Source organism: Strongylocentrotus purpuratus, unplaced genomic scaffold (assembly GCF_000002235.5).
Source record: "Strongylocentrotus purpuratus isolate Spur 01 unplaced genomic scaffold, Spur_5.0 spur5_scaffold_16, whole genome shotgun sequence".
Taxonomy (NCBI): domain Eukaryota; kingdom Metazoa; phylum Echinodermata; class Echinoidea; order Camarodonta; family Strongylocentrotidae; genus Strongylocentrotus; species Strongylocentrotus purpuratus.
The window spans coordinates 3,748,414-3,776,116 of NW_022145601.1; the positions used below are offsets into that span (position 1 = coordinate 3,748,414).

The window sequence follows — 27,703 nt, forward strand, 5'->3', positions numbered from 1 at the left end:
AAAAAAGACACGGGTAAATATGTTGCTGTGTCGTGTCAGCTGTGTCGGTATTTTTGCTCGATCCTCGTGTACTATATCAATGCAGAAGTTTGAAGTCGGTGAGATGTATATTGTCGGTCGGCCGACAATTTTTTTTCCCCTACGAACTGTGACTTTGTATCCGCTGTGACGACTTCGAGAGTGACTACAACTACAATACTTGTATTTTCTCGAAGTTTCACTTTCCTATAATTATCAGCTAAAGAAATCAGAGATTTAACATTTTCAGGGAAACTAAATCCAAACAAGGATTTAAGAGTCAACAACGATACAACGAATCGTCTTCCTTTCTCTATATTTTGATAAAACGCCAAAATTTCCGCGCTTCGCGCGGGAGGGGAAAACTTCATTTAGACGGGTCGAGAACGGTACAATAAATCGTCTTCTTTTTACTAATAATTTAGGGAAACGTCTAAGCTTCCGCGCTTCGCGCGGAAGGCCTAACACCGACACCCCCTAACGAGCGCGCTTCGCTTGCTCACTAAAATAAAATAAAATAAGATCCTAGCTCCGCGCCTGCATTAAAATATATAGCTATGATGTTGACTAAGTTGACAAAATAATTAATAATAATATTTGTGTCGTCGAGGAAATTGATCATTTGCGCATACGCAAGCACTATAGATAGTCCATAGGAAAAACAATTTAGCCTTCGGCCCCGGGTTTATAGGGTTATTTGTAGATATTGAGACACTTAATTTTGTCGGTAATTGGTGGCTAGTTTTGTCGGTAATCGTTGGCCTCTACACCAACCCAACCCCCCCCCCCCCCCTGAAAAAGGTCTAGCGACGCCCCTGATACAATGTATTAGGTCATCGTGGAAGTTCTAGAAAGCAACAGGGGAGGGATCAAAATAAGCTTCGAAGGGCACTTATACGTAAAGAAGAGAACCCTTTCAGACGGGAAAATTAGATGGCAGCCTTTCTGCTTATTCCTATTTATACAAATCATTTTGTTGCAGTTTGATGTCAGTTCTTCACGATAAGCCAATTGCTCTTCTTCCGGTGGTTCCGTGAGCCCCTTAAAGTCAGTGAAAACAAAATACTCGAATGAGGCGGGTGTTTTACACACTAATATAAAGCTACATGCACTTAACTGAAGGAAAGAAACCTATACTATAGAAAACGGACTGGATATTATTGAAAATACTATTGTAAACAAGAATGTACTACATGTACCAGTGGCGTAGACAGGTTCGTACACCTGGGGGATGACTCAGGGACGGATCTAGCTTTTTGACGCAGAGCATCGTCCACGAGCCGCGAAGCGGCGAGCCGATTTTTTTGGGGGGTGTTTATTTGAACCCCGTAAGTGATGTTTTCCTGGCATCTACATGTATTAACACAATAGAGACCATAAAAAGCAGTGCATGATAACGTCTTTTTAAATCAAGTAACAGTTAAATACACAGTTATATCCAGAGTTATCATGTGTTTGGTTAAGTACCAGATGAGCTGAATATCTTCTCACAATATTTGCACTTGAAAGGGTTTCTCTCCAGCGTTTTTTTTTTTTTTTTTTTTTTCTTCTTTTTTTTCCCTTTTTTTGTTTGTTTGTTTTTTGGGCCGCCCAAGGGGGGGGGGGGGGGGGGGTTTAAACCCCCTAAACCACCCCCCCCCGTAGATCCGTTCCTGTTTAATCTTGTGGTTATCTTGTGGTTTCCAAACCACAAGATAACCACAAAATACTTGTAAGATTTTCTTTTTTTTTACCGTCTGAATTGGCTTTCACCGTGTGAATGCGGCTAATAACAATAAACACAATTACAATAATGATGAGGATTATTATTATCATCATCATAATTATTATTATTATTAATATTATAATTGTTATCATTATTATTATTACTATTATTATCATCATTATGACTTATTAAGTAAGCAAATATCATTCCCCAAAACCTGGGGGGGGATGATTGTACATGCCATCCCCCCCCCCCCCCACCTTGTGAGGTGGGGGGATGCATCCCCCTCATCCCCCCGTTGTCTACGCCCCTGACATGTACTACATTACGTTAGAATTTCACGAGAGAAATAGAACTCGAGAGGGGAAAAAAAGAAGAAGTGATGAAAATGAAAGAAGACTAATAGCACGAGAGGAAAGAAAAGAGCTAAGAAGACAAGAAAAGGGTATAAAAAGGAAAAGGAAGAGCAAGAGAGAGAGAGAGAGATAACCTTGAGCTTTGGATCGGCTAATGAGTAATAAATGAAACAGATTTTGAGCGGAGTAATTATCTTTCTCCGGAGAACTTGCATAAGGAGCTAAAACTTGATGTTTTTTTTAAATCAAACATTATGGGGAATAGCACAAAACTGTTGAGCATTTATTGCACTAATTGCCAAAGGAGCATTCATGTCTTCCACGAGGCCGCACTTTTGGATCAGAGAGCAATTTAATTGTCGGCGGAGCATTGTCTTTTGCGGGGTACTTCTGGGGAGGAGCAACAATAATATTGTCGTAGTAGCATTTGTATTTTACGGGGCACTTTTTTAGCGGAGCAAATGTCGGCGGAGCAATTGTCGGCGGAGCAACTGTTGTCCGAGGAGCATTTGTCACCGGAGCAATTGTCGCGTTTTGCGGAGCAATTGTCGGCGGAGCAATTGTCGGCGGAGCAAATGTCGGCGGAGCAATTGTCGGCGGAGCAATTGTCGGCAGAGCAAATGTCACCGGAGCAATTGTCGCGTTTTGCGGAGCAATTGTCGGCGGAGCAATTGTCGGCGGAGCAACTGTCGTTCGAGGATCATTTGTCACCGGAGCAATTGTCGCGTTTTGCGGAGCAATTGTCGGCGGAGAAATTGTCGGCGGAGCAAATGTCGGCGGAGCAATTGTCGGCGGAGCAATTGTCGGCGGAGCAAATGTCGGCGGAGCAATTGTCGGCGGAGCAAATGTCGGCGGAGCAAATGTCGGCGGAGCAAATGTCGCGGAGCAATTGTCGCGTTTTGCGGAGTAAATGTCGCCGGAGCAATCGTCGGCGGAGCATGTGTCATGGAACCCCTAACAGCTATGAAGGAAACCAGGACTGCGCCGAATTTCACGCGTCCAACAAATATACGTGGAATGATCTCGCTTGTGATACGGACGGTGACAGTCAATTAGTTGCGACAGCTTATGTGTGTAAATTACCACAGTGGTAATGTGTGTAACGACCACGGTGGCAATGTGTGTTAGTGACCACAAATTGAATTTGAAATGGAAATTGAAATTAATTATATATCGTCCATTCGGAAATTTGTTAAAATTGTTAAAAGTTAATACAGAGATCAATAAATAATCATAATCATAAACAGTTGAAGTAATGGTAAACTTAATTCACAATATCTTTAGTTGGATAAATTACATGAAATACGTTTCGGCATCACGATTCCGACAGAGCGAGAGAGTTGAAGAGGACCAAACGAAGTTATGCAGAGGAGATGGGAAGAGCTGTGAAAAAAAAGATATAAAGAGAGATAGTCAACATCAGATCGTGGATGATAATAAACAGGGAAAAAGGATATATGGATATACTGTATGTGGATATATGTTTTCAAATTACCACAGTGGCAATGTGTGTATTGTTTAAAGCCACCATACTGTTGATGTGTTTAAAGTATTACAGTGGTGATATGGGTAAACTACCATAGTTGGAATGTGTGTAAACGACCACAATTGGAATATGTGTAAACTACCACAGTGTTGATGTGTGTAAACTACAACAGTGGTTATATGTGAACACGATTACATTAGTAATGTGTGTTAACGACCACAGCAGTAATATGTGTAAACTACCCCAGTGGGAATGGGTTTAAAGTATGACAGTGGTGATATGTGTACACGGCCACAGTGGTGATATGTGCAAACTACCACATTATTATTACGTGTAACCTACCACGGTGGTAATGCGTGTAAACTACCATAGTGGTGATATGTATAAACTACCACAGTGGTGTAACGACCACAATGTTGGAGTGTTTAAGGTACTACAATGGTAATACTAGATATGAACGACCACAGTAGTTACGTGTGTAATCGACCACACTAGTAATTTGTTTAAAATACCATAGTGGCAATGTGTGTTAATCGACCATATTCGTGAAGTATATAGAATACCATATTGGTAATGTGCGTAAACTACTACTTTGGTAACAGTCATTTGTAAACGACCCCGTTTTATATCCTTCACAAAGTTGACATAAAAAACAAAATTGCCTGTAAGATTACAAAATGTTTGGCTAATCAGATGTATCATTTTAAGAATCCAATCAAAGTAGAAAAATAGTTTGACCTAAATTATGAATAGGTAAGAAAGATATAGGGATATCTAATAGACGAGAGGAAGAGAGATAGAACGATAGGCAGATAGAGAGAGTGTATGTATGTATGAGAGAGAGAGAGAGAGAGAGAGAAAGAAAGGAAATTAGTCTATTTAACTGGAGCGGATTTCCTACATTTCGTTATCTTAGTGCCAACATCCGTCATATTAAAAACTTTTTTTTAAATGTAAAAACTTACGCTTTATGGGCGTATACATTAAAAACAACGAAACAAGCTCAGCCTTCTATAGATTCTGAGTATCGGGATACATTTTCTCATTATAGGGGCAACATCCATCATATTAAAAACATATATTTTGTTATATTCTTGTGAACAGTTGCTAAAGAACAGACGTTTATTTGTAGCCAAAATGTTCATCAAGATAGTCACGATCTTGGTCATCGCATCGTCAGCTGTGATGCTGCCGGTCCTACCGGGCTGCCAAGCCGGAGGGTGTGGGTGTCCTCCTCTGTGGACAGCCTTCCAGAATAACTGCTACAGGTAAGCATACATAAAAAAAAAATAAAAAAAAAGATTTTATAAATAACGATTATGATAATAATGATAGTAACAATAATAATAATAATAATGATGATATAAATAATGATAATAATGATGGTGATAATGGTAATAATAATAATTATTTAAAACAAAATAGTACTAAATGATAAAAGTCACATTAGTATTGCGCCCAATACTGTGTTTCTATACAGTGTGAGTCAAAAACAAGTTTACACCTTGAACATTGCTAATTATTTAAAAAAATCATCTATGAACAGTAAATTATTATTATGAAAGAGTGTTTTATCCCAAATCCTTTAGTATCATTTTTGCGTGGTATGTGTTCACGCTTGGATGAACAGGAGGCATTTTTTGCGAGAGTGATGTTTGAATTATACAATTGGTAATTGGGTATTAATTCGCCCTTTGCGGATCCAAATAACAGCCCTAACATAATTAATCATGCCACACATATCAAATATCGAATATTAAATATCAACGACATTTGTGCGCGCGTGTGTGTGTTTGTGTGACTTTGCTTCTGCAAAAAGCATATGCGTTTGCATTTCATTCGATACATTCAATTCATTCTCCCACTCCGCTAATCCGCACGTAATACATGCTGTGGGCATCACTTTGGCGCAAGTCGATTTGTGCACTCTCGCAAACGATGCCTCCTGTTCATCGAAGCGTGAACACATACCACACAAAAGTGATACCAAATGATTTGGGATAAAACACTCTTTCATAAGATGTATAATGATATACTGTTTACAGATGATTTTTAAAATAATTAGCAGTTTTCTACATGTAGGTGTAAACTTTTTTTTGACTCACACGGTAGTGAATGTGGATATTCAAAGCGTTTACATTGTAATGATTACCCCGGTCATTGGATTCATTTGCTAATCTGCACATGATAGTGCACACGTTCAACTTCGGGGGGGGGGGGGGGGGGGGGGGGTAATCCGGCAGGCGCCATTTTACAAGCGCACACTTGCCAATCAAACCACATTAACATTCGCCTCCTACCGGGTACTCACCCATTTAAAGGGACTTGGTAACATTGTTCAGATGAGAGATAGTGGTGCTAAGGTATTGACTTCAATGCTAGATGTACAATTCATGATAATCTGAAAATTTGAGTGAAAAACGGACCATTATTCATTGTATAAATTGGGAAAAACTGATCTGATCGATTCCTTAATTCTCCCAACTATATTATTACAATTTAATTACATTTTAGGTGAATGTAAATTGTCACAAAGCAATAAAATGGCTCTACATTCCATTCCAGACATTTAAGTGTTGACAGATTTTTTAAAGCCTGTTTTATGTCTTTTTTTCATGGAAAAACGGTTGGGAAAATTCAAAAATGGTTGGGAGAATTTACTGTTAATCAGTGTTAGAGGGTGTCATACATTGACGCCTTCAAAGAAAACCATAGATATCTTCGTGGTTTGAGAATTTTTTCAGGATTTTTTGCTTGTCAGAGGGTTAGTACAGTAAAAGGAATATAGTATGTAACATTTTATACAAAAATTAAGCAATTTTTTCATCAACCTTCAACAATGTTACCGAGTCACTTTAATACCTGGTAAATGTAGATCATTGTCTTGTCAAAGGACATTAGTACCGTGGTGGGACTCGAACCGCGAACCAGGGGGATCTACATTGACGTATCCACTAGACCACGACACCTCTATAGATCAGGAGACTATAAATTTTCAGTTTTCAAGAGAAAGTTGAGTTCTTGTAATATCGAAGAATAATTTTTGGCTTTGTCATTCTTTTTATGTCTGTTTGGAAAACACAGAAATGTGTATGAAAAGGATTGCTCTCGCTCTCATATTCAAAATGACACGAAATGGCTTACTCGGCCAAGCAGTGTTGCCACCAGCGTAGCACTTACGTGTACAGTGCATTTGCTTTTCCTGCTTTTAGATATGGCTAATTTATGAATGTGTTGATTCCAAAACCCCTGTGGGGTATTTGTCATGGGGATGATATCGGATCAGGGGCGTACGCAGGATTTTTTTCAAGGGGGGGGGGGGGGGGGGTTTTGCTCAAGCGGACACTTTTTTTTTTTTTTGGGTCTCGAAATTTCAAAATTTGACATTTTTCTTCGTTGGGGGGGGGGTGAGGTCACCTTTTTTAGGTTAACCGTGGGTATAATTTTTTTTTTTTTTTTTTTTTTTTTTTAAATAATAAAAAAAAAAAAAAAAAAAAAAAAAAAACCCTAAGGGAGTGGGGGGGTTTGGTTTTTTTTTAGGGGGGGTTTACACACATAAAAATACCAAAGGGGGGGGGGGGGGTTTGAACCCCCAAACCCCCCCCCCCCCCCCTGCGTACGCCCCTGTATCGGGCATAATCAGGAATACCTGTCCAGATTCGTTGGTGCTGAATCTTACATAAACACTCACTACATCATTTTACGTGTTTTTATTCATTTTTTTTTACCTCCTCAACCATTTTATCGATGTATTTCTTTGTTTCCTATCTCGTTTTTTTATGACCATGTATCTTGTTATATATGATTACTGTAAGAAAGGTGGAGCAAGCTTGCCAATAAGTGCGTAGAGTTCTGGCACTATAATTTTTTTTTTTTTTTTTTTTTTAAACTTAAGTGTTTTCGTGATTCTTGCCGAGCAGGCGTGATAACGATTCAGTTTAGGAGAATATGAGCAAGTGAAGCGAGTGAACTATTCTATTCTATTCTTCTGGCACTGCTTCAAATTGACATTTTTTTAAGTTTAGAACAAAAATCTTTCAGATTCGTTTGAAATATTGTCATCTTCCTAATTATCTTCCTAATTTCTCGCTAGGTATTTCTCGGTGAAAAACATTACTTGGCTTGGAGCTGAGATGCACTGCTCTGGTTTCTCCGTTCCTTGTTCTGATGTTGACTCTACCATCAGCCTTGGACATCTCACTTCTATCCATTCGAAAGAAGAGATGACCTTCCTTTCAGTGCTTTATGAAAGCATCCGCAGTAAAGTGGTACGCTTTTAACTTCCCTTTTCTGTTCAAAGTAGCCTTTAATTTCTTCCATTTTATCACATTAAACGGTACTCAAATATTAAATACATAATGATATACATGTAAGATGGGTTGGGAACTGATGCATAACAACTGTTAAAAGGAAGAGGGCGTAAATCCCATTAAGAATAAGCTCGTTAGGGTACTCATAATATGGAAATGAAGGGCTAAGAAATAAGGGAAAGAAAAGGAGATGGAATATGAATAATATAACATTTGATAATGAAATGGCAAGATTTAAACAACGAAGAATACTAGAATGATACTGTTTCATAAATTGGATGCTCGAACGATTTAAAAGGGAGGTCTGAATTGGGAGACTAGCCCAATTTGGGCAGGGGTTTTGGAAGTGTGTATAAAGTTTGGAGCTGAGGTAGTTTTGGGGTGAGAACGGTTTTCGAACTTAGAAGGAGCTGGGAAGATGTTGCTCGAGAGCTTTTAAAGCCAAAGGGCAAGAACCAGTATAAATGTGAGTTAAAGGTATTACAAAGTTTTGGTATGGGGTCATGAATTTGGTTCAAATTAACAATTTAGGAATACATATGCGTTCCTAAAATATACATTGATCGTTGTCGCGGTTGAAATCGAGTCTAAAGATATGAAATTATAAATGATAAACTCTTTATGTTGTATAGCTCCCTCTCAAGGTCAATATATTAATTTAGCTATAAAACAATGTTTCTTGACTAAAATTGACCGATTAGCTATTCCTGTTTGGAAATTCTATATCACAACTACATATTCTGAGATTTTCATGGTCGCAGCTACCATTGTACGGCCATAGGCGCTATTTGAAATTTATCAAAATTTACCGGGAGCACCGGTAAATTTTTATATTCAATTTTTCTTGGAACCAGACTCGTTTTAGGGGCTAAATTTTCTAGTGATTATAATACATCCACAGGGGCATCTAAATATTAAAAAATTGTAAAGAATCCCTATCCACCCAATTTTCAAAATTTCCCAAAACGTTGTATTACCTTTAAATGTAACTGTAATTAGGTTGTGGCAAGTAAATACACTGTTGGTCATAATGGTAAAATATTTGTTTTATCATACTTAAGGGCGTAGGTTCCCTAGTTGATAAGCATATTGCATACCCATGCTTTAGCAGTCACGCAAACACACATTGGCAAATTATTATTCAATAAAATCTGAGAATGTATACTACACTGTTGGTCATAATGGTGGAATAATTATTTTTACCCCAGTTTAGGGAAGGATTTAAAAAATGATTTTTTTTTTAGAGCCATTTTTTTTAACCATAATGCATGGCCACACAGAGGATTTTTTCCTGTGGGGGACTGGGGGAATGTGCAATTAATTTTTGATAATTAATTGCATTTTTTCGTTTTGGGGGATTTATGGGGGCGGCCGCGTACCCTAGCATCCGCTGCGTGCAGTCATGATTCATCGGCTAAGCAATGGCCTCCTAACTGTGAGGTCCCAGGATCAAAATCGTGTCGATCAGCCATATTATTGCTCTTTTATGAGGCATTAATCCTCATTACTGTCAATCATGAATTAAGGACGTAGTTTCCCTAGTTGATTATCATAGTAGCACATAAATGATTTAGCACTCACACAAAACAAACACTCGCAAATTATTATTCAATAAAATCTAAGAATGTATGCCATTATCTAGATCTATTAAAAATAAATCATTTTTTAAATCCTTCCCTAAACTGGGGTAAAAATAATTATTCCACCATTATGACCAACAGTGTATTATCTATAGATCTATTATTTTTAAATTATTTTTAAGATAATTCCATAAATTGGGGTAAAACAAAAATATTCCAACTATATGAGCGACAGTGTGATTTTTTTTTGCATTATAAGGCTCTCGGTAAAATAAGTTTTTATGTGATCACCGTATGTAGAATGAAACCCCCCCCCCTCCCTCACTCTCTCTCTCTCTCTCTCTTGTATACTCTACCTTTCCACGTTTTCCCACCCTTTTCCTTGCTTTATCCCCTTTTAAATAAGTGCTACACACTTTTTTGTTAATAGGTTACATCCACTACCTATGTATGGATCGGTCTGCATGACAAGACTACGGAAGCCAGCTGGGAATGGAGTGACGGCTCGAGTCAAGACTATGAGATATGGGCGAGTGGACAGCCTAACAACTATGGTGGAAACCAGGACTGCACCGTGTTCAGTTCGACTTCAGAATATAAGTGGAATGATTTCGCTTGTGATTCTGACGGTGACAGTCCACACCATGCGACAGCTTATGTGTGTAAACTACCACAGTGGTAATGCGTGTAAACATCCACGGTGGTAATGTGTGTAAATTACCACAAATTGAAATTGAAATTAACATTGAAATTAAGTATATATCGTCCATTCTGAAACTTCTTTTTCATTGGTAAAAGTTTACAGAGATCAATTTACTAAAAGAAATACTCATAATCATAAACAGTTACAGTAAAGGTAAACTAAATTCATAACAGCTTTAATTGGGTAAGTTACATGAAGTAAGTTTCGTATGATGAGGATGCCGTCAGAGCAAGATAGTTGAAGAGGACCAAAGGTAGGTCTAGACAGAGAATATGGGTAGAGCAGTGAAGAAAAGATAGATAGAAAAAGAGATCGTAGATGATAATAAAAAAGGAAAAGGATAAATGGATATATGGATATTATGTGGATATAAAATTATGTGTAAATTACTACAGTGGCAATGTACGTCATCTACAACAATGTAGAAATGTTTTAAGCACTACAGTGGTAAAAGTGTGTAAACGATCACAATGTTAAAGGTAAAGACCAGTTTTGGAAACGCCCCAATTTCAAAAAATGAAATGGAAGCTCTCATTACCAATCATGTGAAAGAATATGTTTTGACTAATACATGATGATAAAAAAATTGCCGGGAAACCGCCTACTAATTCATATATTTGGTAAATTTGTTTCTCTCATGGTCTGTGAGAGATATAGGGTAGTCCCATATACATCTTTCTGTGTATAGTGCTTGTAACTTTACGAAGAATGGGCCAAATTTCTTATCATTTTGATGATTCCAGAACCTTGCAGATGCTAGATGCTAGATGATCCACCTTTTCTGATCGATTCCACAACGTTTCTTTCACAATGCAATCGCATGACCATAACTGGTCTTTACCTTTAATATGTGTAAGCGACCACAGTGGGAATATATGTAATCGACCACAATGTTGATGTTTTGTAAGAACTATAGTGGTAAATATGTGTAAATGACCACTGTGGTAATGTGTATAAACTATCACAGCGGTAATATGTGTAAACGAACTAAATTTTGATGTGTTTTAAATACTACAGTTGTAATGTGTGTACGTGACCACAGTAGATTATCACAGTGGTGATGTGTGTAAGCAAGTGTGTGCTAACGACCAGAGTGGTCGTTGACATAATCAATAACAGTTGCCTTTAAGGTAAATCAGATGTAACATTTTAAGAATCGTGTACAACAACAAAATATCATGCATATTTTGAGAGTAGCTAAATATATAGTTTGACCTGAACGTGAGAAGGTAAGAGAGATAGTTAGAGAGAGAAAGAGCGGTATTAGAGGGAAGCAGAGAGCAAAGGGTAGTGAGCAACAAAGACAAACAAAGATAGAAAAGGATCTATTAATGAAAGAATGGAAGAAAGGATGATGAAATGGGAGAGATAGAAAAGTAGGAGAAGGGTCGGAGAGTTAGAGAGAGAGAGAGAGAGAAAAAGGAGAGTGAGTGCGAGAAGGTAAGAGAGATGGTAAGAGAGAGAAATAGCGGTATTAGAGGGAAGGAGAGAGCGAAGGGTAGTGAGCAACAAAGAGAAACAAAGATAGTAAAGGATCTATTAATGAAACAATGGAAGAAAGGATGATGAAATGGGAGAGATAGAAAAGTAGGAGAAGGGGCGGAGAGTTAGAGACAGAGCGAGAGAGAAAGAGAGAGAAAGCAAGATATATAAAGAGAAAGATGGGAGAGAGAGAGAGAGAGAGAGGGGTGGGAGAGAGACAGATGAAAAAGATATATGACAGAAGAAAAAGAGATAGAGAGAGAGAGAGAGAGAGAGAGAGATAGAAAAGGAGAGTGAGTGCGAGAAGGTGAGAGAGATAGTTAGAGAGAGAAAGAGCGGTATTAGAGGGAAGGAGAAAGCGAAGGGTAGTGAGCAACAAAGACAAACAAAGATAGAAAAGGATCTATTAATGAAAGAATGGAAGAAAGGATGATGAAATGGGAGAGATAGAAATGTAGGAGAAGGAGAGGAGAGTTAGAGAGAGAGAGAGAGAACGATTAGGGGGGAGAGAGAAAGGTGGGAAAGAGAGAGATGAAAAGAGATATATGACAGAAGAATAAGAGAGAGAGAGAGAGAGGGAGAGAGAGAAAGATCAACCTAACGATGACGTTCGATTATATTTCGGAACCTGGTATAAAAAGTATTCCTACAGCGTCAAAGTGTAAAGCTGGAATATTGAACCTTAAATCCAAATATTGCAGATGAAACCCTGTCGTAAGCAATTAATATATATAATATAACAATGACATGTTTAAATCAAGGATTAGGGAGTCTCAGTATCCACACATAATGGATGTGATAATGCTATGTTATGTTGCTTGGTACAACGCACTGTTGGTTTTAAATGCTTTACATGAGGTCGGATGAGTAGGAGGAGCCTATCGAGGCCAAAAAATGGAAGCCTGCAAAAAACTAAGAAAACTGACCCGAATATCATCAGTTCATTTATGCAACAATAGATTAAACAATTATTAACAAGAGAGAAACATGATAGCGGGTGGACATTTTCTTTGGTACAACTAAATGTAAACGACCTTCATCAATTATTGGTGATTATTATACATCCCAGTAAAATTATACAAGAACACGGAGCTACCCTACAGCTTCACGTGCACATGGTTAAGCCTATGAAAAGCACTATTTGCATTGTATTTGAATAATTCTGTATTAGCTTCTGTGGGTGGCCGCTGTCTATAAAGCTCGTCATAGCCTTATTAGGCCAATTTGGTAGCATCGGGTTTTTTTTTTTTAGCAATAGGTATGTATATATCCACGGTTTTGGTATACTGCAGTGATTCGACACCTAGCGGCATAATATAGCGCTCAGGTAGTTGCTGAGCACGGAGAGATGCAACATCGGTAAGTAAATCACGCGTGAATAATTACTTTGTATAGAGAATTTCAATTGTAAATACCTACTGAATTTCCAATCCATTTATGACAGTAGTTTCAGGTCACTATTGACTAATCTAATTCAAGGTACAGTCACACTTGTCTCAGTGGCCACCTGTATATAAAGGCCATCTGTCTATAGCAGGCTAGTCACCTATAATATCTTCTCCCATGAGAAACCTGGATTATAGAATCCACATCGCCCTCTTGAATTGGGCCCAACGCTAGAAAATCTCTGATTTCTATCCGGTACCTAAGTGCAAACGATGCTCAATGTCAGGAGGAGATCTGATAACCGTTCGATCTTGCAATATAACTATATATATGAACATTAGTATTTCCTCCCAAAGCAGGGGCAGCAATTTCGAGACGGGGGAACACCCCCTAGAATTTGTTTGGGGAAAAGATTGACCCATAAATATTGCGTGCTATTTCACCCTGGTAAATAATCACTATTCCGAAATGGAATATTCTCACTCTAAATAAGCAAAACGTTTCCGCTAGTGAAGAGTATATTATTCCGCATTGTCACGATCATTAAAGTAGATTGAGATTAATACACTGGTTCACTTAGCTTGTCATCCATACCAGCGATTGGTTTAATAATGCAGTCACACCATGTTTAAGTGAGTATTATACAATCAGCCAATTGAGAGAGCTGTCTACAGAAAGTTGATTGTTCTATGCAATCCCCAGGCATTAGTTGATGGTTTCTTTTCTTTTGTTATTGTATTTGTTTAATTGTACATCATTTTCCCGTATTTTTGTTATTAATATACTCCTTTATGTTCCTCAAAATGACAAAATATGAATACATATATATGAGATGGGCGCGGGGTTAGGAGGATATAATGGGGTAACTGTGTGGGGTATTTGTCATGGGATGATATCGGGTATATTTGTCGGCATAATCAGGAATAGCTGTCCAGATTCGTTGGTGCTGAATCTTACATGAACATCATTTCAAGTTAATGAAGTTACATCATTTTGTGACAGTACTCATTTATCTTTTAAATGATGAAGGATGAGAAAATTCACACTCTATAATACTGATGATTTGCAACCTTATTCTATTTCCACAGATGAACGTGTTCTGATGTGAGTGCATGCCACAGACGTAGACCGGCTACAAGGAAATACAGGCAACCTTTCCTGAAAGCAAAGTTCCGTATGATAATGATAGTGATTTGCAGAGAGTCATGGTGTAACGTGCCGAGGTGACAGGTCATTTAGAGCTTAGCAAAAGCACTCACCGTTTTTTTTTAAATCTCGCAAACTGCTGTTAACCTTAAATCATCATGGACTATGACAGCTCAAACTACTCGTACACTTTTCTCTCTAATGACTGGCTAGATTACGACACTAAAGGCCCCATTAGTATTTTCGCGATCATTTTCTTCGTGCTTGTCATCTTTTTCGGAACCACTGGAAATATTCTGGTCGTCGTAGCTGTCTGGATGAATCCTCCGCTCCGGGCGCACTCGATTAATATATACATGGTCCAGACGAGCATCGTCAACCTTATCATGTCCGCTCTTATCAACCCTGTCTATATCATTACCATCTTTCTCAATTTTAATGATGATAAAACATTGATTGCCGTCGACTATGCCAACCTGGCCGTCATGCACCTTGGAAATACTCTGTCGATGTACAGCCTTTCCGCCGTTGCGACCAACCGGTATCTCCTTATAGCGCGTCCACAAACAACTTTTCAGAGCTGGTGTGTCCCTCGCCGAAGAATAGCCGTTGTGGTTGCTGGTCTCTGGTCAGCAGCGATCCTGACATCCTTACCTTACTGGGCGTTCCTCTACTACGACCTTTATGTTGTCATCGACTCATATGAAGTATACGGAAGACTCGAAATCGCAGGGTACGTGCTTAATTCCATTTGGTATGTACCTGTTATCATTGTTCTCATCATGCATTTGGCAACCCTTCGCGTAATAAGATCAAGCAGAATGCGCATTGAAGGGCATAGGAGCGAAGCAGTGATGAATATGGAGAGAAATGACGTCGTTGTTGATGTTGATCCAGCTCACCAACAGCATAATGGGCTCCACGAAACAATCGCCGTCACCGATGATCATGATGATACCGAATCATCTCGAAGGATAGAGACAGGGATAGGTCATGCAGAAACACCTACAGTGCAGGCTACAACCAGGGCTGCAATCACGGACGATGCAGATTTGCCACATGGGGAACACCGCGCCCCAACCTGCTGCTCACGATTCTGTTGGACAACGCACGGCGCCCTCAACGTACAACCTCAACGAAATCGTGGCCTGGCCACAAGTGAGATGCGACTGTTGAAGATGATGTTTCTCATGTACATCATTCTCCTTATCTCCTTTTTACCAGCCATTTTATCCTTCACTCCGATCATTCAAAATGGACCTGCAATTTACCTCGGTTACTTCGGGTTTTTGATTCCGATCTACCCGGCCACAATGCCCTACATTTTTCTTTGGAGCAACAAAAACTTTCGCTCAGCTGCTGCTAAAGTCATCCTGAGTGTTAGAAGGCATTTTAGAGGACAAGTTGAGCCACACTAAACGAAGAACAATGCTCCTCATAATAATTGATTTACATATAATTTATGTGCATCTTTATTTTGCGCAAGTTCGCATCGCTGTATTCAAATACAGTTAACAACTAAATTATTCATACCCTTAATTACTAAGTTTTGTTATTCTTTAAGTACGTTTCATAAGAATGTGACATAATGAAGCTTACGGTTACGTTTAAGTATTCAACGAAGGCCCCAATTCGATCAGTACACCTCTCATTCTTGAGTTACGAAAACACACACAAAATATACAATTTACAAGGGCTATGAATAATTAAGTTGTTAGCTTTACGTGTACTTGTACCACTTTGAAATGCGATATGAATTGCACGAAAAAGGCTTATGATGGATCAGGATCCCTTAACAGACTTTTTCTTTTCTTTCTTCATTTTTATGAAAAATAATTTCAATCGGTTATATTTTGCATTCAGCTGCAGCTATATATAAATATTATACAAATATACACTGCCTTGAGAGGTTCCGGTTAAAACTATGCGCAAGAGGTTACTCCAATAGTACTATTTGCTGAGGGGCGCAAATGGTACTTTTGGAGTCACCGAGGCCAATAGTTTAACAAGTACCTCGAATAGAAGGCATGGTATATTTGTTTTATATCCTGCATCAAAAATTTATTTTAAAAAAATTATTAAAAAAAACATTTTTGGGAGAAAAAAAATTTAGAACAAAAAAAAATCTAAAGATATTTTGTTTTCATTAACCCATATCCTGCCATGAGGCTGCATGCACGCTACCTATTGAGTGCCATGTGCGTGCAAGGGCGCTTTCGTAAGAGCAGTTATTGTTCATGCTCATTGGGCTGTGCTGTGTGTTTTGCACTCACCATTCATAGAACCTTCGCGTTAATCAGATTATCTCCAAAACAACCTGGCACAATGGGGATTGTACTTGTGGCACGATAAGAGTTAAATTAAGATTTGAAAAAAAAAAAATTGATTCAATTAAAAAAAAAAAATTCACATTTTTTTTTCAACTCCCAAATAGGAAACCAAAATAGTACTCTCATATAGTACTTTCTAAAAATAGGTCAAATATTTCTGGTCATGTGACGAGCTCTCAACCAATCAAAAGCCAACAAATTTTTGATGCAGGATATAATGATTAATAATATTGATTTAACGGGGCAAATATTTATTTAGACAAACGTATTCTATTAGGATGGCTTTATCAAGATTTACTTTTTAATCGATGCTGAGTAAAGAGCTGGCAGCTTTTATTTATTGTCGTTTATCAATTCATACATAAACATGTAAACATAGAAAACGCGTTTTGTCATAAATGGTGATTGACTGATTTATTGATTGATTGATTGACAACATCTGACGAAATAAATTGACTTTTCAGGAATCGAAGAAAGCATTTGGGAACGGGATTCATTTTCCATTAATGGGACTGGTCTATTCTGAATGTAACCATAATAAAATCTAAGGAATATTTTAAAAGGTAAGCGCGTACATGCCATGTTTCGTAACGCAGCATTACAATTACACGTTCAATATAAATTCAGTATATTCATTATTTCATATTGCTGAATGTAGCCATGTCATTATATGTAACAATTTGTTCTGATATCATACTCATAGTTACATTAAAAATATTATGGATTCATGTTTTTAAGGTAACGGTAGGGCGTAGGCGATATAATTCTTTCGAACGTTTGGAAACATGTGTCATACTGATCTCTTCCTTATCTCCACCATTGACTGGCCAAAGACTACGAGACCGACGGGCCACGAGACGCCAATTGATCTGCTGAAAATGTTTTCCCCACTGTTCACTAGACCAATGGCCAGCGAGACCGACAATTTATGTCTCGTCAACCTTGTAACAACCTTTGTTTAATGGTTCACAAGACTGATAGCTCTTGAGGATGCCAGTTTTACCCACGAGAACTACCATTGGTAACATAAGCTGTTGGCTTGCTGGGATGACCATACCAGGGCCAGTACTGTCACATTGATTGAGTCCACAAATACTTTTTATCTTGCAGTAACTGCGCTAGATCTTCATTGAAAGGTTTGTAGAATTCGTCAAGTAACTGTTGTGATGCCGGGAGCAATTTTCCCAGTGATCTGTCCTCTTGCTTTCTCTGATTCTCTCTGAAGGATGATGTGATGTTGAAGAGTGCTTCTTGAGAGAGTGAATCTAGCGAAAATAGAATTAAAGGGGGATGAGAAGATGATGTTCATATGAATATGGATTACGATACCAAGTAAAGGAGATATAATTTATAGTTGAAGGTAGGAAGAGAGGGAGACGGGAATTATATGCTGTGGGGGTCAGAACGGTGGAAATTGGTAGTGTAGATGTTTAAACATCGTACACCCTTTGGGTTTTGTATTTTTGGATAATCCGACATTTGTTCGGCGATATTTTGTCAAGTTTTTTAAAAATATATTTCGTTTAAGTGAGAGGCTTACACACGAGTTGCAATCGTGTTTTGGGTTAGGTTTGGAGCTACCATGAGGGTTTCGTGTGAAGCCAACGATTGATACGGTCAATATTAACAATTGAAAACGGAGCAATTGCCGCCGGATTTGACTGTGTGTCGTCCAATCTTTAAAGAGCAAATTCACCGCACCTACCTATTTCCAAGAAAATGAATATCCTGCTCAGTTCTTTTGCCGGATCTTTAGCCCAGTCTTCGGTTCTTAGGATGTGGATCTGTTCCCGTGGGTACCTCTTCAACCAGTCTCGTATGAAGACAGAATACATTCCTACTCTTAATCTCTGTGAATGGAAAAAGGAGATGTATGCAGTCTTTCATCCATTGCTGCATTGTACACAGCGCACTAAAAACTATACAGTACAGTCATCTTGGTCATAATTATGCACTACGAAAATCATACAACTGGTGAAATATCAAACGAATGAAATGTTCTGATGATACAGTTGGCACCCTGATCGTTGGGTATCTTTCCGGGCTCATGTATTTAGCTTCTTCTTTTTTTCTTCAAAATTGCTGCCAAGGGTTGTCGATGAAGAGGGGGGGGGGGGGGATCCCTTCATTCTGTCAGCACATGTGTAACATTGTTAAATGATTTAGTGTAAATTTGATGACTGACTGTGTTGAAAAATGACAAATCTCGGGACCACGTTAAGGTATCTTGAGTTTGTATGAATATTCGGTAAAGTTGTTTACAAATCGGCCATTAATAAGTATCTGACAAAGTTGTGAGCCACTTACCATATTAAATTTGAAATTAGCACACGTCTCCAGTGGATATTTCTTCATACAGCGGCCGAAATCTTGAAGCGACTGTACAAGACGATGGTGAAAGTCCTGTGGTGATTTGACCCCATGCCACTCCAAGTCAAACGCCATATAACCCGAGTACAGTCTCTCCGTCGGTTCCCTGAGAAGCAGAAGGAAGCGGGATTCAGGTAGAACTGCTCTGAGGACGTCGGCGTGGGTCCACCGAGGAGGCTGGTGGATGGAACCGAATTTACCAAGCGAGTAAGTATTATCCCAGAGTGTACTGGCGGAAGCATCCACTGTAACATTGAAGGTTGATATCTTGTAAATGTTAAGCATAATTCATGAGCTCTCACATTTAATTTTTGTTATTACGTTGTGGAAGAATATCGTTAGATTTGTCACCTGGAAAGAATAATCTTGGAGTGACCCCGTGTTCTATATTTGAAAATAAGAAATATTCAAGATATTATTCCTATTCTTGTATAATACATAATCAATCGTTAAAAAACGACTTCTAGACAGTCTCATTTAAAATGTAATAGCACTATAGGACGATCCAATCCTTATAATAAGTTCATTTGTATGAAAGTAGAAAAATAAGATAAACAAAAGAGATCAAGTTTTACATGAATCGGACTAATAAGAAGAGAGTTATGAATGTTTGAAATATAAGATCACTAAGTCTATGCGAATCTCAAATTAGCAGTTGGTTAGTAAATTGTGACGTAGTCGCGGATTACTCTCCCGTATGTCGAGTACACAATTATCATTAATTTATGTTTTTCTCCTAAGTGCATTCTCCCTTGGGGCACTACCTGTTATATATATAATGGATAGCATATCATTATAGGACCTCTAAAGAGAAAAGAACCTCCTGAGTCATACATGTTTTAATGTCTACTTATCTGACTTTTCTCGAGTCTCGGAGTAGATTTTTTTTGCTATCAAGGTTGGATTACTTTTTAAACATAAGGCCATTCTCTTGAAAAATAAGGCCATATGGCGTATATTTTAAATCATTCATTTTTTTCTAAATTTCTTCCTGAACATGATTGCCAAAAATCCCGCTGGGAGAGATGTTTCTGGCATGATTTGTTTCCTTCGGGGGGGGGGGGGCACCCTGGATATCCTATGCTAATGCTAGGAATCATAATGACCTAATTAAAACCGAACGGTAGATTAATGGAAAAATCTCCTTAAGAGAATTAGTTTAATTAATGCTTCCATCGGTTTGTTATTTTAGGGTATATTATTAGGGATTTACATTGTATTTGTGATGTTAATTGAACTCAGGGAGTCACGCTTTATAACCATGTCGAGGTCATCTATTGATGTATCGACTTCCAGGTAGAGGGGAGCATTTCACAAAACATATCATCAATGACAGTTTTTGTTATGAGCTACTGAAATCCTTGCTTCTGATTGGTTATCAACAGATTTGTTATTGATTTTTGACATTTGTCATTGAACAAAGGCTTTGTGAAACGGGTTCCAGAACGGTGATTTCAACTATTGCAATGAGTAGGATCATCCAGTCGCGTCAAAGGGAAATCCAATTTTAAGCAAACAACGAAAAACAGTTAAAAGAAAGCAGAAAAGTCAGAGACGTAGACTGGTAACAGTTTTAACGAAATCGGACCCCCCCCCCCACACACACACACACACACAAAAAGAAGAGGAAGAAGAAGAAAGTTATGGCATTTTGAACGTTGTAATTACTATACCTTTGGAATCGAGAATATCACTGTGATAATAGTGCCGGACAATTTTTCTATTCGTTCCAACACAAAAGTCACTAATTTTTTTTTTCAAACTCGAGAGTGTCCTTTCTCTTTAGAGGACCTATAATAATATACTATTTATAATACATGTTGGATAGTGCCCCAAGGGAGGTGGCAATTGGGAGAAAAACAGAAATTAATGACATGTTTGCGCGAGTCAAACGGTATAGTAGTCCGTGTCTACGTCACAACTCACTGACAGAATTGATCATTTGAGATACGCTTAGATTTAGCGATGTTATATTTTAAACACTCTTAACTTTCTTTATATTGGTTCCATCTTCTTCAAAATATTCTCCCTTTTGTTTCCTCTTTATTTCTGCTTTTATACAAATTAAATCATTGCAAAAACGGATTCGCCTTTAATTTAAACTGTTCAAGATAAGTCGTGAGTGCTACTAATGGATTTGTTTTTTTGGATGGAAAATGTAAACCAACCACGACTCTGAAAAACACAACACAAATTGGCATATAGGAGATCTTCACGGAACTACACTTTTGATTTGTGATATTGATGAGTTTCAATATAAAGGGGAGTAGCCTTGACAGGGCAATGACCTTTTCTACTCCCTCACCACTTGATCACACCACCTTCATCACTGTGCACTCATTTGATGAATTTGAATTTGAATGTAGAGTTGTAGTATAATGTCGATTTCACTGGAGATAACATTATGTCTAATAAACCGTTTTTTACAAATCGTTTTGCTGATTATCTTGTTTTTTGTTTCGTCTTGAACAATCAATGTACAAGTGTTGTTAGTTCTATTAAAACTTATTGATCGTTGTTATCAGTTTCGTCGTTTTTGCTGCCATAGTTGATATTATTACTGATGTGGGTGTGTGTGTGTGTGTGTGTGCGTGTGTGTGTGTGTGTGTGTGGGTGTGTGTGTATCGGGGGGGGGGGGTAGTTGATAAGTAAAGGGGAAAATACACACATAGCGTACTGCTAGTACAAGGTTCATCGATGTTTTTAATGTAGTGGGTGTGGTAATAGTGGTGGTGGTGGTGGTGGTGGTGGTGGTGGTGGTGGTGGTGGTGGTGGTGGTGATGGTGATGGTGATGGATATGGTGATGGAGGAGATGATGGTGAAATGGTGCTTGTGGAGATGATGATGATGGTGGTATTATTGTTGGTGATGATGATGATGGTGTTGCTGATGGTTATGGTAGTGATGGTGATAGTGAAACTGCCGATGATGATGGAGGTGGCGGTGGTGGTAGTGGTGCTGATGGTTTTGTAGTGGTTTAGGTGATGAGCGTGTGTATGTTGAAACAATGCGCTCAAATCACTCGAAAGAAAAATTCAGAAGAGGTCAAATAAAAAATCTACCTCAGAGGAAAGATATTGAAATACATTCAGACCTGAAACAGATTGATCTTGGAGTAGCTTCTATATCAAAGCGACTAGTGCATACTTTAGTACATGTACTTACGAGTGATTAATCGTCTGTTACCGGTGTCTCGCATCTGTCTCACGAGGTTGGTCTGGTGTTTCAAATAGTGCAGCACACTTTCTCCTTTTCAACAACAAAACATGCAGAAAACAACGTTATAGACAAACAACCTCACTGCAAATATATGATATTCATCATTCTCACTGAAAGTCTTTATCTGACTAGACCGTGCTCTCACATCTTTCAAAAATACTTTTTCGTACTAAATTTTCAAAGAAGTAAAAAAAAAAAAATTCTCGGAGGATCTCGTTATTCTTAAACCACTTTTAAAGGGATCGCCTAATTTGCTGCATGGTAATTGCTGTGACTTATTTGAAATAAAAATCGACATGTTAAAATCAAAAAGTGTATACTAGAGAGGGATAATGGCCAGCATCGCCCACGCCACCCATGGCCATCGGACACTCATGAGTGTCCGGTTGATAACTCGAATCGTTGATGGGAGTATATGCTGAGCATAGACACGTTCCTCTTCCCAATTTTGTCTTGTCTTTTTTATTTTCTTCTTTTGTTTTGTTCTATTTTTAGCCGTTCGAGTGCCGGGAGCGGGGGGGGGGGGGGGAGGGAGAGAGGGGGGTTACCCCGATAATCTACCCCCTTCCTACGTAGCCCACATCAATGGAATCTTACTTGTGAATCTTGTGCGGGTCCACCAGTGTGGTTCTTTGGACGTTGGCACGACGTCAGGATGACGAATCAATTTCTTGAACAGGTCGGTGGTGGCGCACTTTGGAAATCCGGCAAGAAATACATTAGGGAGACATGCCAGGCTCGACCTATCTTCTTCGTGTAAATTAAAACAAGGACTGCGGTATTCGGGTAAAAAGTTTTCGGGGACAACTCGGAAGATCTGTAATGAGTTTAAACAAAATTTAAAAAAACATGCACCACGTTCAGAACGTTCGGAATTATAAAACAATTGATGCAGAATTTTGACGGGAAACTGAAAACCATTCGAAATTCCTGATTTTAATTTAAACATGTTTCAAACACAAAAAAGGGAAAAGAAAAGTTTACGTATTGTTAACCCATTCACACACACACAACAGAAGACATAAATCCTCATCGAATTTGTTCCTGTCTGAATACTTATGATACTTATTGCTTGAAATATTTTCTACCCCCTAATATATTTCTGGAGATCTTAAAGATCAACCAGTACCTACCACCTTAACATTTTTACCCCCTACAAAAAAAAACACGGTTTCCAGGACCCGTCGATCTATGGTCTTTAAACATTTGAATCGGGGGATTCAAGCAGAAGAATATTACTGACACTTACTGCTTTGCCGAGGAGAGTCAGGTTTCTAGGAAGATTAGCTCGATCAAAGACCAGAACTGACTTCCGTTCGAAGTCTTCCCTCATCTCTCTCAGCTGATTCCGTATACTGCCCATCAGATCTGCTGGCAGAACTGGACTATCCTCTTGAATAGCATGTCTCCAGTTTGTTTCATTCAGATATGAGAAATTGTCCATCGTTTTCATAATTCCAGGGGGACTGTAACTGTCTGCTTTTTTCTTGAGTTTCCACAATTCAAGGTCCTTAGAGTGTGAAGGAGCAGAAATTGTAGTTTCGTATTTCTTCCTATCGCGGAAATCCAAGGGCCGAACTTTTAGAGACATTACCTTCTGGAGATCGCCTCCCATATAACCATCCGCGCCTTGTGGAACAACATCGACAGGATCCGCTCCGGAATTCATGACGCCGTTACCATGGTTACGTGATGATGAGGGTCCAGTAGAGTGTCGAAACGTCAAGGACTGCTCTCTACCGGTATCGATCTCTCGAAGATCCTCTCTTCTCAAGCGATCTTCGGCATTGTCAGCTGGTTCTTGACCTGAAATCACGATGTCTAAGTAAGATGCCCTCGGTAGTGATTGGCCCTTTGAAACCTGTCCGTACATCAGCGAAAAGATGCCAGATAATACAATCACCAGACAGATTATTTGTACCTAGTCGATAAAAAAGAATTACAACAGTCACATCATTGCCGTCAGTCTTAAAGGTACTATGTCCCTTTTGCAGCCAACCTCAAATGCTGTAGAACTTTGCAGGAATTATTAATATGTCATGTATGTCCTATCTGTAAAATTTAAACGTTAGCAGTGTCCTCATATTCAAATTATACAAGGAAACCCGTTTACTTGATAGACTTCACTGTCAGACACTATTTAGTGACTGACTGGCTTTTTTTTCTTCTTTGGTAATGACATACATAAACAGAGTTGTAAAGGGTACATGAGCATTTGTCTACATCAATAACCCACTTCTTGTGATAGCCAAGATTAAACTGATTGAATTTTGGCGCAGCATAAAATGTATGACTATTCGGTACAATTGTCTGAAAATCAAGACTATTACTTTTGGGCTCTATAGCCCTAAAGTCGATTCGACAACTAATAGTCGTTATTTTCGCACTTGAAGACATTTTCAAGCCCCACCTTTTTTAGGGAAGTTCTAAATTAGTATAGGATTTCCCGGCCAAATTCGCGAGTTTGTCATTCGAATTCATTTACTTTGCATTTAAGTTAGCGCAGATCAGCTTTGCCATGCTAATTATCATTCATTTTTCCCGATTTTGTACTTAATTTAGGATTTTGGTCGAAGGATTTCATAGATCTGTCATTCAATTTAGAAACTGCTCAACTAGCATTCAAATTAATCGTCACTTGTCGAGGCGTCATTTTTATCATTCAAATTAACACCTGTCATTCGTATTCGAATTATGTTTATTCAAGTTAGGAATGTTAGGGGGAAGAAATGCAACACACGTTTACAGTTTAAAAAAAATGCAATTAAATACATGATTTGCCATTGGGGTCTTTTCTGTTATTCAATTTATTAATTTTGAGGACAAAGCATATGTGTGTAGTCAGACATTAGGTAAAGAAGGGGCGAAATCAAGGGATATGGCATTTCTGAACGGACATGTTCATATACCCCGGAAAAGTGGGGATACAAAAACACCTACCCCAGTCACAATATTGTACCCTGCCTCCATAATGAAATTGTGATAAATTTATGATGAAACACAAGACAAGCAACTTCCTTACATGAAAATTTACACAAATATTGAGACCATCAAGTCCATAGATGTAAGTCTTCTTTTTTTAATCAAACTTAAAGGCTGATGAATATCTGATAAATCTAAAATTATATAACGAGTATAAATGCAAGAAAATAAAATAGGATGAAATACACATGAAAAAACGATCTTGAAAGAAAAAGAATGAGCTATAAAAAGTGTGTAATAAACGAGAAATGTATATTGACCATTAATTTTAGTGCACAAAGTGCTAATTTGAATGCTACAAATGAATTAGAATGCTAGAAGTACACCGTCGCGATGTCAGAAAATCGTGTTGCGCTAAATCGAATGACCAAATAGCGAAAGAAGCACTTTGTTCATTAATTTGAATGAAACATACATAGATTCTAACGAAAACTTCAGAGATTTGAAATCTAGAAAAAGGAATATAAACCCGAGATATACCCGACAGCACTAAAACCGTCGAAATTGAACGCAAGACAAATTAATCGTAATGACAAACTCGCGAATTTGGCCGGGAAATCCTATATTATCTTTCAAATGCAGTTGGAATTCAACGTTTTCATTTTTTTGGCCTGCAAATGGGACATAGTACCTTTAATGAAAAAATGAGGAAAGTGATTATCATATATTTTCATGAAGCCGGGGTAAAAAAAAAAAAAAAGCCATCGTTGTTTGTCAAAAAAATTGGGTTATCACTTGCCGATTGTAATATTTTCACTCATATATATATATATTTATTTATATATAGCAGTTTATCATTTTTACATATTTTAACATGATGTAAGTAAAAAGATGAATTATAGGCAATCGTACCAAACGTAGTGGAGAAGATGTGGGGGGGGGGGGGGGAGGTCATTCCCATCTGATACCCTAACCGCTGATGAACCCAGTATAAATTCGTATAAATTACATTAAACTCAAGGCCCGTAATACACGGCTTTTCGATCGTGACCTACCCTTCCAAATTCGGAAATCCTCGCTCTCTACGTTTCCCATCCCTTCCCCCATTGTCCCGTGGTTACGTGGCATTCTTTCGTCTAACCCACCTGTTCATGACGATTACACTGAGCACGCGAATAATGCTCAGGAATTTCACTTGAACGCAAAAAAAAGATTATGACCTTAATAAAAGAAAAATTCTCTAGCAGCTGTGTACTGTGAATGTATGCTCAACATTGCATACAATTTGATATCCTACCATGCCATTCATCGAAACATTTCTCCAGCTTTTTGTTTTGTGAATGTCATATTGGAGGTTTAAGGTTCAGTCCGATATTTTGCCCGACTGTGCTACATGTACGTTCCCTGATTTCTTATATTACCTGACAGCATTGACTGTTATACAAAAACGTACACTACCATGCAACCACCATCACTCCTATTCCTGTTACTACTAGTAGTAGTACTTTAACTACTACTTTAGTTACTACTACTACTACTACTACTACTACTACTACAACTTCTACCATATTTATGTATTCTGTATCAATACTACCTCTACTGTTATTTCAGGTAAACTATTAGCTTACCAAGAGTTTGAAGAAACGTCGCCTGAGCTCCATCATGAATTTCTTCCCAGGAGCTACCGGAAGCTAGATCTGCTTCAGTCTTTATTTCAATGTAGGACGGCGATTATTCCCTTTAAAGAAATGATTAAAACATTATGAGGATAGTATAGCTAGATAGATCTAAAGGATAATAATAATATCACATTCTTTGAGATGAGCCAATTCAGAATTTAAACGGGGGAACCTAAAATCCCATCAATAGAAACCCATGAAAATTTGGTTCGTAGGGTTTGACACAATAGAAGAGCGATTTCCGGAATACAGTCATTACAGGATCTTAAACGATTTGCTAGAATACACATACAAGTCTGTCACATCCCGTTTACCTACACAACAAGTTCCGGTCTGAGACGCGGAGACAATGCCAAAGATATATTTATATATTTGTTTCAAATGAAATCATAGAAAATGATCAGACAATATATATGGTTTTGAAATAAACAAATCTTTCTTATTATTTTGCTGATGATCTTTTTGTGTCTTGACCACAATCATTAGCTTCTTCTTCTTTTCCTTCTTCTTGTTCTCCTCTTCTTCTTCTTCTCCTTTCCTTTCTTTTTCTTCTTCTTCTCCTTTCCTTTCTTTTTCTTCTTGTTCTCCCCTTTCCTTCTCTTTTTATTTTCTTATCCTTCTTCTTTCTCTTCGCTCTCCTTTTCTTCTTTTACCTTTTCTTCTTCTTTTTCTTTCTTTTTTCTTTTTCTTCTCCTTCTTCTTCTTCTTCTTCTTCTTCTTCTTCTTCTTCTTCTTCTATTTGTTCTCTTCTTCTTCTCCTTCTTCCTCTTCTATTTCTTTGGTTCTTGTTCTTCCGCTTTTGCTTAATAGTCATGATATTAATCTTCTTCCATTTCTTCTTCTTTTTCTTTCTTTTTTCTTTTTCTTCTCCTTCTTCTTCTTCTTCTTCTTCTTCTTCTTCTTCTTCTATTTGTTCTCTTCTTCTTCTCCTTCTTCCTCTTCTATTTCTTTGGTTCTTGTTCTTCCGCTTTTTCTTAATAGTCATGATATTAATCTTCTTCCATTTCTTC

General features: G+C 38.1%; 2 protein-coding genes across 2 annotated transcripts; one reads left to right on the forward strand and one right to left on the reverse strand.

Annotated features, from left to right (window-relative positions):
- The first annotated feature begins 4,514 nt into the window (after nucleotides 1-4,514).
- LOC585363 (echinoidin) lies at nucleotides 4,515-10,698 on the forward strand. Its single transcript, XM_030987581.1, has 3 exons — nucleotides 4,515-4,833; nucleotides 7,659-7,833; nucleotides 9,886-10,698. The coding sequence occupies exons 1-3, from the start codon at nucleotides 4,703-4,705 to the stop codon at nucleotides 10,135-10,137; spliced, it is 558 nt and encodes a 185-aa protein (XP_030843441.1). The 5' UTR covers nucleotides 4,515-4,702; the 3' UTR covers nucleotides 10,138-10,698.
- A 6,027-nt stretch (nucleotides 10,699-16,725) lies between these two features.
- LOC115918672 (carbohydrate sulfotransferase 15-like) lies at nucleotides 16,726-19,007 on the reverse strand. Its single transcript, XM_030986554.1, has 3 exons — nucleotides 18,810-19,007; nucleotides 18,208-18,352; nucleotides 16,726-17,767 (listed from the first exon to the last, which is right to left on the reverse strand). The coding sequence occupies exons 1-3, from the start codon at nucleotides 18,945-18,947 to the stop codon at nucleotides 17,574-17,576; spliced, it is 477 nt and encodes a 158-aa protein (XP_030842414.1). The 5' UTR covers nucleotides 18,948-19,007; the 3' UTR covers nucleotides 16,726-17,573.
- Between the last annotated feature and the right edge of the window lie 8,696 nt (nucleotides 19,008-27,703).

Coding starts and splice junctions, on each gene's coding strand:
- LOC585363 (XM_030987581.1), top strand. CDS start 4,703: ATGTTCATCAAGATAGTCACGATCTTGGTCATCGCATCGTCAGCTGTG. Junction 4,834..7,658: donor TTCCAGAATAACTGCTACAG/GTAAGCATACAT, acceptor ATTTCTCGCTAG/GTATTTCTCGGTGAAAAACA. Junction 7,834..9,885: donor AAAGCATCCGCAGTAAAGTG/GTACGCTTTTAA, acceptor TTTTGTTAATAG/GTTACATCCACTACCTATGT.
- LOC115918672 (XM_030986554.1), bottom strand. CDS start 18,947: ATGGCGTTTGACTTGGAGTGGCATGGGGTCAAATCACCACAGGACTTT. Junction 18,353..18,809: donor CTAATTTCAAATTTAATATG/GTAAGTGGCTCA, acceptor TTCCATTCACAG/AGATTAAGAGTAGGAATGTA. Junction 17,768..18,207: donor ATTCATTTTCTTGGAAATAG/GTAGGTGCGGTG, acceptor TATTTTCGCTAG/ATTCACTCTCTCAAGAAGCA.